The sequence below is a fragment of the Diaphorina citri genome, unplaced genomic scaffold (assembly GCF_000475195.1).
Source record: "Diaphorina citri unplaced genomic scaffold, Diaci psyllid genome assembly version 1.1 scaffold459, whole genome shotgun sequence".
Taxonomy (NCBI): domain Eukaryota; kingdom Metazoa; phylum Arthropoda; class Insecta; order Hemiptera; family Psyllidae; genus Diaphorina; species Diaphorina citri.
The window spans coordinates 143,016-156,692 of record NW_007377894.1 but is presented as its reverse complement, the minus strand read 5'-3'; the positions used below and the strand labels follow the sequence as shown (position 1 = coordinate 156,692).

At 37.2% G+C, this 13,677-nt stretch overlaps 2 protein-coding genes across 2 annotated transcripts; one reads left to right on the top strand and one right to left on the bottom strand.

The window, feature by feature from the left end:
* The first annotated feature begins 5,622 nt into the window (after nt 1–5,622).
* LOC108252375 lies at nt 5,623–6,798 on the top strand. Its single transcript, XM_026823481.1, has 2 exons — nt 5,623–5,727; nt 6,107–6,798. The coding sequence occupies exon 2, from the start codon at nt 6,139–6,141 to the stop codon at nt 6,328–6,330; it is 192 nt and encodes a 63-aa protein (XP_026679282.1). The 5' UTR covers nt 5,623–5,727; nt 6,107–6,138; the 3' UTR covers nt 6,331–6,798.
* LOC103509030 (A disintegrin and metalloproteinase with thrombospondin motifs adt-2-like) lies at nt 6,654–9,254 on the bottom strand. The gene is made up of 4 exons (XM_008473622.2): nt 9,205–9,254; nt 7,583–7,750; nt 7,010–7,177; nt 6,654–6,664 (listed from the first exon to the last, which is right to left on the bottom strand). The coding sequence occupies exons 2-4, from the start codon at nt 7,737–7,739 to the stop codon at nt 6,654–6,656; spliced, it is 336 nt and encodes a 111-aa protein (XP_008471844.1). The 5' UTR covers nt 7,740–7,750; nt 9,205–9,254.
* Between the last annotated feature and the right edge of the window lie 4,423 nt (nt 9,255–13,677).

The following is a 13,677-nucleotide window of genomic DNA, read 5'->3' as shown; positions in this document are numbered from 1 at the left end:
GTAGGAATCTACCACTCATTAATGATTTTTACCCATTTTCAACTGCTCCATTGGATAAAAAGTGCGGAGTTGTTTGTGGAACGGGGCCCCTGGACTCTATTGGGAAATTGGGATCGGATTTCGTGTTGTTATATCTGTGTCGTGTTAAACTATGTCCCCCCCTACCCCCCCTGTATTAGTATCCTGCTTGTCCCTTGTTTTTATATAAGACTACCTTCCTTGACGAAACGAAATTTGAAAAGACGAAATACCTTATGACTACTAAGTGAGTAACCGTAAGGGAATTTATTTATTTCTACCCCCTATCCCCCCCCCTTGTATTAGTATCCTGCTTGTCCCTTGTTTTTATATGAAACGACCTTCCTTGACGAAACGAAATTTGAAAAGACGAAATACCTTATGACTACTAAGTGCGTAACCGTAAGGGAATTTATTTATTTAATAACACAGTAAACGGGGGAATTTATTTATTTATTAACACAGTAAACGGGCGTACCCTTTTCTATCTACCTATCTGTTTTACATATCGAGTTCCCTAGCTAACCCATCTAGCTTAGTCTATGAAATCTCCTACCTAAAAAAAAAAAAGTGTACTCATATGTATGCTCAATTGCTCACGCAGAGATATGAATGATTTAAACTTTATTTTATTATTTTTTTTTACCCATAAATAAAATGGCTTTTGTACCCATAAAAAAGCTTTCTGAATGCCACATATTACTAAATGTGAAGAGCATTTTACTTAGGTGGGTTTGGGTACATAATGTGCAATGGTATCTATGGTTTAACTACTAAATATGAAGAGCATTTTACTTAGGTGAGTTCGGGTACATAATGTGCAATGGTATCTATGGTCTAACCATATGATTTCATTTGAGGGATAGCTTTTTTTTTGTTTTTTGAACTTCTCTTTACCAGCTTATAATTCTGTTTGATCTTTTGGTAGATTTATGCATAAAATTAGCTAGGGATCTTGATCAACCAGTTCTATTTATTTTACTACCCAGGTATGAGCTTGGTGTCAATCTGTCGTCTTCAAGAAAAGTTTCGTCTTGGAACTAAATAAAATCAGTACTGTACCCGTAAAAAGCTTTCTGAATGCCACATATTACTAAATATGAAGAGCATTTTACTTAGGTGAGTTCGGGTACATAATGTGCAATGGTATCTATGGTCTAACCATATGATTTCATTTGAGGGATAGCTTTTTTTTTGTTTTTTGAACTTCTCTTTACCAGCTTATAATTCTGTTTGATCTTTTGGTAGATTTATGCATAAAATTAGCTAGGGATCTTGATCAACCAGTTCTATTTATTTTACTACCCAGGTATGAGCTTGGTGTCAATCTGTCGTCTTTAAGAAAAGTTTCGTCTCGGAATTTTAGGCAATACTCAGGTGATTTTCTGTTTATCGATGTTGAATTAAATAAATCTTATTGTACAGAACAAATTGAAATACGAAGGTACCTACACACATTTCCAGCACATCAACCTTTGGTTGGACAGCCTAGTTAGCTTGATGAGAAGCGTGTCTACCTTGTTAGCGCTAGGTCGCGGGTTCGATTCCCGCCCGGGGCAGATTTTATCCTATACAGGTAAGGTTCTTTCTTGAAACCGCTGGCATTCTCCTAACTTCCTTCTCTCTTCGCTTTCGGGACGACAAAACCTTAGCAGTTAGGTATAAAGATGTGTTGGATTTGTGTGTTTGTAACTTTGTACCTTTATGCTGCATCTCATACTCCCTGCCTGCATGTTGTTCCCCCATTCTGAGCGTATGAAAAGGTATGAAGGAACCGAGGTTTACAAAGGTTCGCGGGTTTGATTCCCGGCGATTGTTGATTCAATGGTGTATTTTGACGCTAGATTTTTCCTAGATTCATGTTGTGTGTAAAATTTTCTTTGTATCTTATTGAAAAAAAAAATCTCTTCTCTTTTTTTAAATCCTAGATTCATGTTGTGTGTAAAATTTTCTTTGTATCTTATTGAAAAAAAATCTCTTCTTTTTTTTTAACACTAGAAATATTGAAGAAAAAATAATAATTAATGATAAAAGTTGAAAAAAGAAATAAAACGAATATTATACAAATCAAAAACGTTTGTTTCTTGCTTATCTTGAGGCTCGTACTTTCAGATTAAAGTTGAACCAGGTGAGCCTCGTTAGCTTAGTTGGTAGTGCGTCTGCCTTGTAAGCGCTAGGCCGCGGGTTCGATTCCTGCCCGGGGCGGATTTTATCCTGATGGGATAATGTTCTTTCCCTCTGTCAAACCTCTTCTAAAAAAAAGTTGAACCAGCCCACCTGGTTCTCCAGATCTTCAGCCCCGTACTAAACATTGAAAAGTAAATGAAAACACTCAAATTCAATATATTTTATTTAATAAAAATAAGATTTCACTTTATTAATATTAATACTTAACTAACATATTACATATTTAAATCATTAAAATATTTTAATAAATATGATAAATCATCATTATTTTGTATTGAAAAAAAAAACGAGGAATTATTTATTATTATTTAGTTAAAATATAAACTTACATAAGGCAAAGTCCACTACATATTAATAGTTATTATTAGGATAGATCTGATAGGTTATCCCATAAGGACCCCCCAGTTAATTTTTTCTCAGTTTAATAAATTTTGTCTAAATATCTCGTATTATCATTGGTCGAATACCAATAGATTATGGAACACCAATTACAGTCGAACCTGTCTAAGTGGGAAACCTGGATAACTGGGAAAAAATCGTGGCCCCTTCATTTTTTACTACAAAACCTGTTTAAATGGGGAAAATCGAGCCTCTATAAGTGGGAATGACTTTTTCTGGATACTCGGTCCGGAGCCTCTGTAAGTGGGAAAGGTTGCTATTTTCCTAGGTCCGGAGCCTTCTGCGGACCTCTGTAAGTGGGAATTTGTAGGAAAGCATAGCATATTCCTTTTCCTCCAAACCAATATTCACATTTACCTCTATAAGTGGAAATAAGAAAATGGCAACCTCTCTAAGTGGGACACTTTTTAACTGGGAAACCTGCTTTCTTTTTTTTTTTTTTTTTTTTTTTTTTTTTTTTTTTTTTCATCTAAGATATTTTTCCTGGGGGTAAAGGACTCATGATGCTCAAGCAATTGCCCCTTTGGATGGCCAGAGAAATTTTCTGAACCAAATATTCAAAATTTTCCCAAGGGAAAGGTAAACCTGGTACTCTTGACAAATGGAGTGTGCTTGAGGACATAAACGATGTGACTCCTCTAGTAAGCTTAATTTAATTGTATTATCGTTTATCGTCGACTTCTTGAATATTTGAGGAGAAAATAACATGCCTTGAATGAAATTTGAAAAAATGATTTTTTTTTTTTTTTTTTGTCTTGGTATTTTGAACCTCTTACTCTAGTGTAGGCACAAATGCAATAGGAGACTCCCATCTGAACATCTGCTTCAAAATCTTTCCATTTCAATCAAAAGGTTCTTTTTACTCACTTCCAACTTCAGTGTGATCACTCCCAAAGTCCCCTCCCATATTCAATCTACTCGTTCTCACTGACTTCAGTGTGATCACTCCCAAAGTCCCCTCCCATATTCAATCTACTCGTTCTCACTGATTGTGTTGTATATAACTTGTCACTCCCCTGTCCTCCCCCCTCCTGCAAGAAAATAAACCGTATTATTCAAATGTACCTGTATATATACAAAAAATATACATAGTAGATAATTTTTTTATTCTGTTGATAAAGTGATAAGACAGATTTAGGGTCGAATCAGTTGTTTCTAATTTAAAATGAAAAAATTGTCTCGCTAGAAAAATAAAAATAATAATAAAAAAAAAAAAATAGCTACTTGTCAAGAACATACTATCTATTTCCTATCGTCATAGGATTTAGAGAAATTTTCTTCTTTTTAAAATGGTCCTATGACCTATGGTCCCATGGCAAATTTTTTATCATGGTAATACGTAACTTACAAATATTAGCAGTTTATATCTATTTACACTAAAATAGGGTACATAATTTACACTCCTTAACTACCTATGTGCGTAGGTACCTACTTTGATAATAATAGACTCTTGAGTGGAAGGTAACCACTAGGCGAGGTTAACGCCTTGGGCGTTCTCTACCACCTAACCCTTAGAGGTCCATTATTATGTGGTCAAATTCTCAAATAAATGAGGATAAAATTCCATGCCTCGGCTGGGGATCGAACCCACGCCCTTCTGTTTACCAGGCGAGCGTCTTGACCACTACACCACCGAGGTACGAGTACACGGGAAAAATCCAAATTATAAACCGAACATGGAAATTTGAAACTTTCATAGGTAAAAAATCAAAGTTGAACCAATGATTTTTTTTATTATTAATAATAGGTACCTACTTACAATAGATTGATAGGCAATTAGGCACACAATAGACTTCAAACTTAATACCTACCTAGCAGTAACAAACACCTTCTTGCAATTGGTAGATACTCATAGGCAGTAGGCACAAAACCTTCAGTTCTCTTCTGACTTTGTTGACCTACTCATAACTTCTACTCAAAACAAACAGAAAATTGACTAGTGGTTGAACTTTACAATTGTTAAAACTTTTGTACAATGATTTTACAATAATCTCTCGTTATACAATGCATCCTGTACAAAACTTATTTACACACACTACAAAATTAATAACAAATACAAAATGGGGGGGGGATGTGGTACTTGTGCAGAAGTCACATCAGTGGAAGATTGCTACCAAAGGAACTGGTACAAACAAGCAGTGACCAGTGTTATTATAGGGTTAGGTTAAACACAAAAAGGAGTTTTCACAATTAGAGCAGTGATTAGTGTTATTATAGGGTTAGGTTAAATACAAAAAGGAGCTTTCTTTTCCACTGTCGTGGCTTCTGCATAATTACCGGGGATGCTTTTATCTTTGTAAATAATGTTGTAGTTCAATGGAGGTAAAAATTTTGCTGTTAAACTAAGGTATTTTTCAAGTTAGCTCCTGAACCTACACAAAATCCTATTTTGTCCAAACAGTACTCTAATCAATTTTGTGACTTCACCTGACTTCTTTAGATTTACTTTTAGCTAAAATTACCTTTGTCTTTGACATTGTTTTGACTGAACCTACACAAAATCCTATTTTGTCCAAACAGTACTCTAATCAATTTTGTGACTTCACCTGACTTCTTTAGATTTACTTATAGCTAAAATTACCTTTGTCTTTGACATCATTTTGAATGAAATTCCTTTTTCTTTGTTTCAGGTGTGAGGTTTCAAGTGCACATGACTGTTATCAAAGAGCTGGAACTCTTTCCAAAGTCTTCTGTAAATACTTCTATGACGGTTTGATCAAATGTTGGCAGTATAGTGATCTCTCAGAATAGCACTGCTGTGAATTGAATTAACTTCCAAGTGAAACCAGGAATACGGACATCCTTCTTCTGCCAACAGAGTATACCAACAAATTCCTCTTTGTAAATACCTAAAATTATATCTGTTTTTGTTGATGTTTCTAATGTAAGATCTTTTTTTATATTGATTCAATTAGAGCTAGATTTTCACTCAAAAACCAGCACTTCCTTTCATCAAATTAAATCACTCCCTCCAACTTTCATATTTTCAATTATATCTGTTTTTGTTGATGTTTCTAATGTAAGATCTTTTTTTATATTGATTCAATTAGGGCTAGATTTTCACTCAAAAACCAGCCCTTCTTTTCATCAAATTAAATCACTCCCTCCAACTTTAATCATATTTTTAAATCCGCCCCGGGCGGGAATCGAACCCGCGGCCTAGCGCTTACAAGGCAGACGCACTACCAACTAAGCTAACTAGGCTGGCATGAGTGTTTTTATTTTGTAGCAATGAAACAACTGCTACATTAAATTCATGCAGTCTGTGTCATAGCATGTAGTAAATCCCTTACAGATGGGTGATGAAAGGCCCAATACTTCCCAGCTGGGTTCTCAAGAGAACATTATAAAATAGACTGTTGAAATATTTGAATTATATCTGTTTTTGTTGATGTTTCTAATGTAAGATCTTTTTTTATATTGATTCAATTAGGGCTAGATTTTCACTCAAAAACCAGCACTTCCTTTCATCAAATTAAATCACTCCCTCCAACTTTCATATTTTTACATTCTAATCAAAAAACTCACAGCAAAATGGTGGAAAAACGTCCAAAAGAACCCTACAACATAGAATTGATCAATACTCTGTATGAAAATGTGCCAGCTTTCACCGATATCTTTGATGAGGAAACTTGGTACATATTTTGTGGGTGTTTTGTTGCTACCACCTTTTTGGTAGTGTTCCTAGTCTCTAGGTATGTCACTATTAAACCTGTTGATTGGTGAACAGATACAAAAAGGGCTTATGAATTTCTTCTGTAATATGGACTTTTGATATTTTTTCTGCACTGCTTTTCTTACTAATAAAAGGGGGAATTACGGAATTAGGAAGGTTTGCTTTATCATCCTACAGCTTTTGAAACAGCCATTTTCTTTTATGACAAACCAGAAAATTTACTTGAACCATCTTAATGATGGCTCATGAAAACCCCTTTTCCTTTGAAATGCTCCATATCCTGTCAAAGATTCAATAAAGAGATTGAAGTATGTTTCATTGTTTTACTCTTGCCCTAAACTTGGAATTTTAGTTGAATGAAAGGAGGTGAAAATCAGTATTTTACTGGATGAATAACAGAGATGTAATGAAACGTTAGGTCACAACAAAAATGGGTAATTTTCTTTCCCCTTTGTTTCTACCTATATCTTTTAAAAGATATTATTAACCTGATGAAATAAAAAAAATGGTGTGTTTGGTGAATTGTAAGCGCTAGGTCGCGGGTTCGATTCCCGCCCAATTAGGATTTTATCCTGAACGGATAATGTTCGTTCTCGGAACGGCTGGTTTTCTCCTGTCCTGTCTTCCTTCTCTGTTCGCTTTAGGGACGATAAGACCTTAGGCAGTTTCAGTTCCTTCTGTCAAACCTCTTCAAAAAAGATTGATCGATTGATTGTTTCTGATACTTACATTGACAGGGTGGCATTTCACAAGGTTCCTGACTGACAAAAGGTCCTTCACATCCAGTACCTTCCACCTGCCGATTATTAACCGCTAAACAATGTCTCGTCCTTTGTCTGAAGCCTTTGCCACAGGTAACTGAACATTGCGACCACTCAGTCCAGCAACTCCATTCCCCTGAGAACAACAAGGAAAATTAATTGCCAGCCTAGTTAGCTTGGTTGGTAGCGCGTCGGCCTTGTAAGTGCTAGGCCGCGGGTTCGATTTCCGCCCGGGGCGGATTTTATCCTGAACGGATAGTGTTCGTTCTCGGAAAGGCTCGCTCTCCTATCCTGTCTTCTTCTGGGTTCGATTTCCGCCCGGGGCGGATTTTATCCTGAACGGATAGTGTTCGTTCTCGGAAAGGCTCGCTCTCCTATCCTGTCTTCTTCTCTCTCTTCGATTTCGGGACGATAAGGCCTTAGTAGGTACAGATCTCTCTCTATATAAAACGTCTTTTTCTGAGAGATTTGAAATCCTTTCGGATATCCATTTTACAGTCCTATAAAACACTAGTAAAAGAAAGGATTTGTAAAAACTCACCTTTACAGCTGTGCAGATTACAAGGCCGACTCATCTTTTGCTGACCTGCACAGTCGTCGGGTCTGCCCTCACAGGTGCGGGTCCTATATTGGGTACCACCTCCACACTCCACACTACATAGGGACCATGGACCCCATTCCGACCATGCGTCCTCCATTTCATTACGACCTGGGGACAGGAATGAAGAACATTATTGGCCAGCCTAGTTAGCTTAGTTGGTAGTGGGTCTGCCTTGTAAGCGCTAGGCTCGGGTTCGATTCCCGCCCGGGGCGGATTTTATCCTGATGGGATAATGTTCGTTCTCGGAACGGCTGGCTTTCGTCCTACGGCATAAATTAAGTTAAGGTTCAGCCAGCCTAGCTAGCTTAGTTGGTAGTGCGTCTGCCTTGTAAGCGCTAGGCCACTGGGCTCGATTCCCGCCCGAGGCGGATTTTATCCTGATGGGATAATGTTCGTTCTCGGAACGGCTGGCTTTCTCCTATCCTCGATTCCCGCCCGGGCGGATTTTATCCTGATGGGATAATGTTTGTTCTCGGAACGGCTGGCTTTCTCCTATCCTGTCTTCCTTCTCTCTTTGCCAGCCTAGTTAGCTTAGTTGGTAGTGCGTCTGCCTTGTAAGCGCTAGGCCGCGGGTTCGATTCCCGCCCGGGGCGGGGATAATGTTCGTTCTCGGAACGGCTGGCTTTCCTCCTATCCTGTCTTCCTTCTCTCTTCGATTTCGGGACGATAAGACTCTCGGAACGGCTGGCTTTCTCCTATCCTGTCTTCCTTCTCTCTTCGATTTCGGGACGATAAGACCATAGCAGTTACAGCTCCCTCTGTCAAACCTCTTAAAAAAAAAAAGAACATTGTTATTATTTTCGAGGGAAATATACCTAACAACGGAGGTCTTATCGCCTCAAAGAAGGAGGACAGGATAGGAGAAAGCTAGCCTTGTAAGCGCTAGGTCACGGGTTCGATTCCCGCCTGAGGCGAACTTTATCGAAAGCAGATAAGGTTCGTTCTCGGAACGGCTGGCTTTCTTCTATACCGTTTTCCTTCTCCCTTTGCTTTCGTCACTATTTCGGAGACCTTAGGAGTTACCAGTTCCTCCTATAAAACCTCTAAAAATCTAATACCTATATAAAAAAGAATATTTGTTTGTGTGTGTGTGTGTTTGTTCGTTCGAACTTTATGCCTGGCCAAACCGCTCATCCGTTTGCTATGAAACTCTGTGAACTTATTGCGCTTGCACTCCCGTGAAAGGTTATAGCTATTTTCCGGTTCGTTTTTGTTAAGCTACGCCGAGCAAGACCACTAAATGGATGAGTGACATGAACGGCCATGCCTTCAGGATTTACTAGCAGAAATCCGGAACGAAGCGACGGATTTCGGCTTGTATTAAATAAAAAATAAACCTCTATTAACTATACGTACACGGTATACGTCACGGTAAACCTCTATTAACTAATAACTATACGTTTTTGTTAAGCTACGCCGAGCAAGACCACTAAATGGATGAGTGACATGAACGGCCATGCCTTGAGGATTTACTAGCAGAAATCCGGAACGAAGCGACGGATTTCGGCTAGTATTAAATAAAAAAATAACAGAGTTATACAGTCACGGTAAACTATACATACCACTACTAGACTTGCTACACACTCCATCTGCTACACATATCCTCTCTTCCTCCTTGGTTTTTAATTAATTAATTCAAAAACTGATTTGAATAATTTGTTATTTAGGACAAGACAAAACATTGAACAAATTAAAGGTATGATTACCTACTTGAGCGTCCGCTAGGTTCGCTTCGGTTTTCGGTTTCGGTTTTCGGTTTCGGTTTTCGATCCCGTGCTAAATCTAAAAACATGATGTAAACAAGATGGCGCCAACATGGGTTGCGTTATGGGGATCAGGATTCGATGCGAAATCTCCCTACTATTTGCTAGCAGTCTGGTTGTACAGGTCTAACCTACATTGGACATAAATCGTCCAACCGGGTAACAGGTTGAGGTCAGTGGCGTATACTGAACATGGGTAAGAAGAATAAGAAACATGGATAAGAAGATGGCTAAGAAGTAAGATGGATATTGGATAAGTAGACTAAGAAGGAAAGAAAGAAGAATATACTAAGGAAAACATCATACGTTCATTAGGTAACCGAAAATTTTGAAAGCAACTTGAAAACAGACAACTTTCTATTTTAGATCCAACAAAAGTTTGACGTCACAGCTACTTTGTACTTCAATGATTGTGCGAGGTTATAACAGATTTTTCTTCTGTATTATTACTTATTACGTTAGAACCAAAGAGAAAAGTGCGAAGTTCTTTATTGAAATTGGGTCTGATTAATGATGAAAAATAGAGGAAAGTTTGGGCCATTTAGTCCCCCGTTCCGTCGCTACTGAAGTAAAAAAAAAACTGAATTTTTTTTTGAAAAATATGATTTCTCCATGCACCTGTCATAAAAATCAATTGTTAATTGTGTTGCCTCAGAAAATATGATGAAAACAATGGACGCATTGGAATAAATTGAAATATTTCTATTATGTATGAACTCGTATCAATTCGATTCCCCAGGATCGCGAAATATTTTACCATTTTGACCAAAACAAGAAACATTAAACCTCAATGTCTTCAGGTAGCGGTGCAGCTGCTAGTAAACTTTCCTGACCTCAGCATTGTTCATGCAACTCAGAGATTTCTTCGGAGAAAAGTGAGCGAGAGAAGCGAGGTTATTGCACGAACCTTCCTCTCTTTTTCGGAAATGTCGAGTGAAATATTTCCGTTTTATGTCATGTCGGAAAATTCTAGGAAATAATGATACTTTTGGTTCAGGAAAAGGGCTGTGATGGGGCTCCCGACAGCCCGGTATTGGGTCCAAAACTCAATAAGAAAAATTTCTTCATGTGTGGATAAATATCGCTATATCAAGATCGCACAAACCTTTTCACAGCACAGGAATTTCTTCAAAAAAGACCCCTTTTTTCAATATAATGTAGTGAACCTATAAGGAAACATTGTCGAGTTCGAAAATTTAATTCAACTCAATTCAATTTATTTTTATTGTACATAATATAACATTGAAAATACAACATTTCAATGAATACAATTGTACAACGTCAGTTAGAAACCTCACTTCCTTCGTTCAATAATAAAATTAATAATCTTGTAAAGTACCTATGTAGGTACCTAAGAGAAAACAAGAAACATTAAACCTCAATGTCTTCAGGTAGCGGTGCAGCTGCTAGTAAACTTTCCTGACCTCAGCATTGTTCATGCAACTCGGAGATTTCTTCGGAGAAAAGTGAGCGAGAGAAGCGAGGTTATTGCACGAATCTTCCTCTCTTTTTCGGAAATGTCGAGTGAAATATTTCCGTTTTGTGTCATGTCGGAAAATTCTAGGAAATAATGATACTTTTGGTTCACGAAAAGGGCTGCTGGATGGGGCTCCCGAAAGCCCGGTATTGGGTCCAAAACTTAACGAGAAAAATTTCTTCATGTGTGGACAAATATCGCTATATCAAGATCGCACAAACCTTTTCACAACACAGGAATTTCTTCAAGAAAGACCCCTTATTTCAATATAATGTAGTGAACCTAAAAGGAAACATTGTCGAGTTCGAAAATTTAATTCAATTCAATTCAATTTATTTTTATTCAATTTACATAATATAACATTAAAAATACAACATTTCAATGAATACAATTTTATTGTACAACGTCAGTTAGAAACCTCACTTCCTTCGTTCAATAATAAGATTAATAATCTTGTAAAGTACCTATGTACCTAAGAGTAGTACATTCGTTACATCATTCATCATCCTTGTTATTTGTTTTGCATCTCCTGATGAATTCCTGGGATATATTTCTCCGGAAACGTGATGAAAGGATAACAATATCAGTCCTGTTGATAGATGCCAGGAATCTGTCATCACTCACCACCACAATATTCCAGGATCAACAATCATTATTCCAGGGTTCCAGAGTGTATTTCAGATCATACTTTACAAGTTCATTTCTGTAGAATCTGTAGTGTATATAACATTATAATTCTATGTTGGCACACTATAATAAATCTAAATAAATAAAAAAAAATCTGTAGAATCTATTTAAAGTTTGAATGTATTGTGATGAAAGAACTAGAGAAGGGGTGAAGCCAAATGGCTGTCTCTCTGCTCATTATTGACTCAGGATATTGTCAAGGGGATCAATCAGTCCTTGTTATTATAATATTACTCTATTTCTATTGCCGTTAAATCTAATGAGCAAATTTCTACATTTACATTTCTTTTCAAAGTTAGGCCGAGAGACGCACCTAAAAAACGAGCTTTGACTTACAAAAACAAGGAGAAACAAACAAAGAACTAACCAAACAAACAGGCAAACGAACAAACAGATTTCAAGTCAATTTTTAATTTACTATGGACAATTAAAACCATGTAATAAAAATAAGGAAAGTAAAAAGGAATCAAGAAATTTGCCATCCTCAAAACCAAGCTCCTTCGTGAAGAGGAAGCACCAAAAAGTTTGTAAAAGCTCAGAACTTTCTGAACGATTATTATCGTCATTAATAATTCAATAGCGTGGAGAATTCAATTGAATCGAATTGAAAAAAAAAAGTAAAAAAAAAACAAGTTGTACAATAAATGACTTGAGATGACTACTGGTCCGTTGGTGGTTCTGCAGTATGAAGGATCTGGGTTCGACATTGACCATGTGGGCTACTTATGTCAGCGGGTGTTAACCTATGTGAAAGCGTATTTTCTTTTCGCAATTTGGGGAAATGGAACATTGTCTGGGAAGAGGGAAACGGAACCTATGTTAAAGCATATTTTCCTTTCTCAACTTTCATGATGGTGTGGGAATTAGGGAAATGGAACATTGCCTGGTATTGTACCATTTTTCCATTTCCCACCTAATGGTGGGAAATCACCTGAAACTTGCGAAAAGGAAAATACGAATACTGACCGTTAGTTTGAAGGATAGACCCCATTCCTTCTCAAATTTCACCGATTTCTAATTTTTCTAAGGGGGAAAATATGTAATATGTTTATGGTTTTGAGTACCGCTCTTCTAGCCTGAGAAATAGAACCTCCTGATTGTGACGTATGTTCTGTTCCATTGCCTCAGGGGTAGGTTTGAGAAATGATATCTCTCCTCTACAGACGACTCCTTATTAGGTATAGTTTACAACTCGGCCAAGTTTCGAACTAAAGCAACTTTCTGATACCTGTATACATCGTCAGATTTTTTTTTTTTTTTTTTTTTTTTTTTTTTTTTTATCAAAAGTCGAGCAAAGTAAGTACCTCTAGATGTATTAACAATAATTTAGGCGTTAGATATGATGGCAGATTTTCTAGAGCCTAACCCAAAACACTAGGTACCTATATTTCGAAAAATTCTGGAAGGAATTATGATAAAATCCCATGACTCGTATGGGATTGAACCCGGAACCTCCTGTTTAGACGAGCGCCTTGCTTACCACGCCAACGATATAGTAAATACGGATGCAATTTTTATTCGATGTCAAGGGAATCGAACCCAGAAACTTCGACAAGTTCAACACTAAAAGTAAACCATAAAAAATAACATGTTAATGTTAATAATGGATTGTGATAAGAATACAGGCTTCATCGGCGTGTCATTGTAACAAATTCTCTTCATTAGCGGAGACGCCTGAACTCCCTTATTAGTGGATGTGACAATGTACCCGTATCGTGGAAATTATTGAGACAGCAGGATTAATATCTTCTTTGATTTTATCCCCAATATTGTTTCATCATACTCGGGTATGATGAAAGTAACCCCTTTTATGTAACCACTTCTCTTCTTTTTCTTCTCCTGCTTCTTCCTCTTCTTCTTTTTCCTCTCCTTCTCTCTTTTTTTATTTTCCTTCTTCTTCCTCCTCCTGTTCTTCTTTTCCTCTTCTTCTCCTTCGTCTATTTCTTATTACGAGTATCAATTTTTCTTCTCTTTCTTCTTCTTCTTCTTCTTCTTCTTCTTCATCCTCTTAAAATCCGCCCCGGGCGGGAATCGAACCCGCGGCCTAGCGCTTACAAGGCAGACGCACTACCAACTAAGCTAACTAGGCTGGCCGGTCTATCATACTG

Bases quoted from the DNA above. Each gene is read 5' to 3' on its own strand.
- LOC108252375 (XM_026823481.1), top strand. From the start codon at position 6,139: ATGGTGGAAAAACGTCCAAAAGAACCCTACAACATAGAATTGATCAAT.
- LOC103509030 (XM_008473622.2), bottom strand. From the start codon at position 7,739: ATGGAGGACGCATGGTCGGAATGGGGTCCATGGTCCCTATGTAGTGTG. The intron at 7,178-7,582 runs GTGAGTTTTTAC...TGTTGTTCTCAG, and splicing joins TAATCTGCACAGCTGTAAAG to GGGAATGGAGTTGCTGGACT.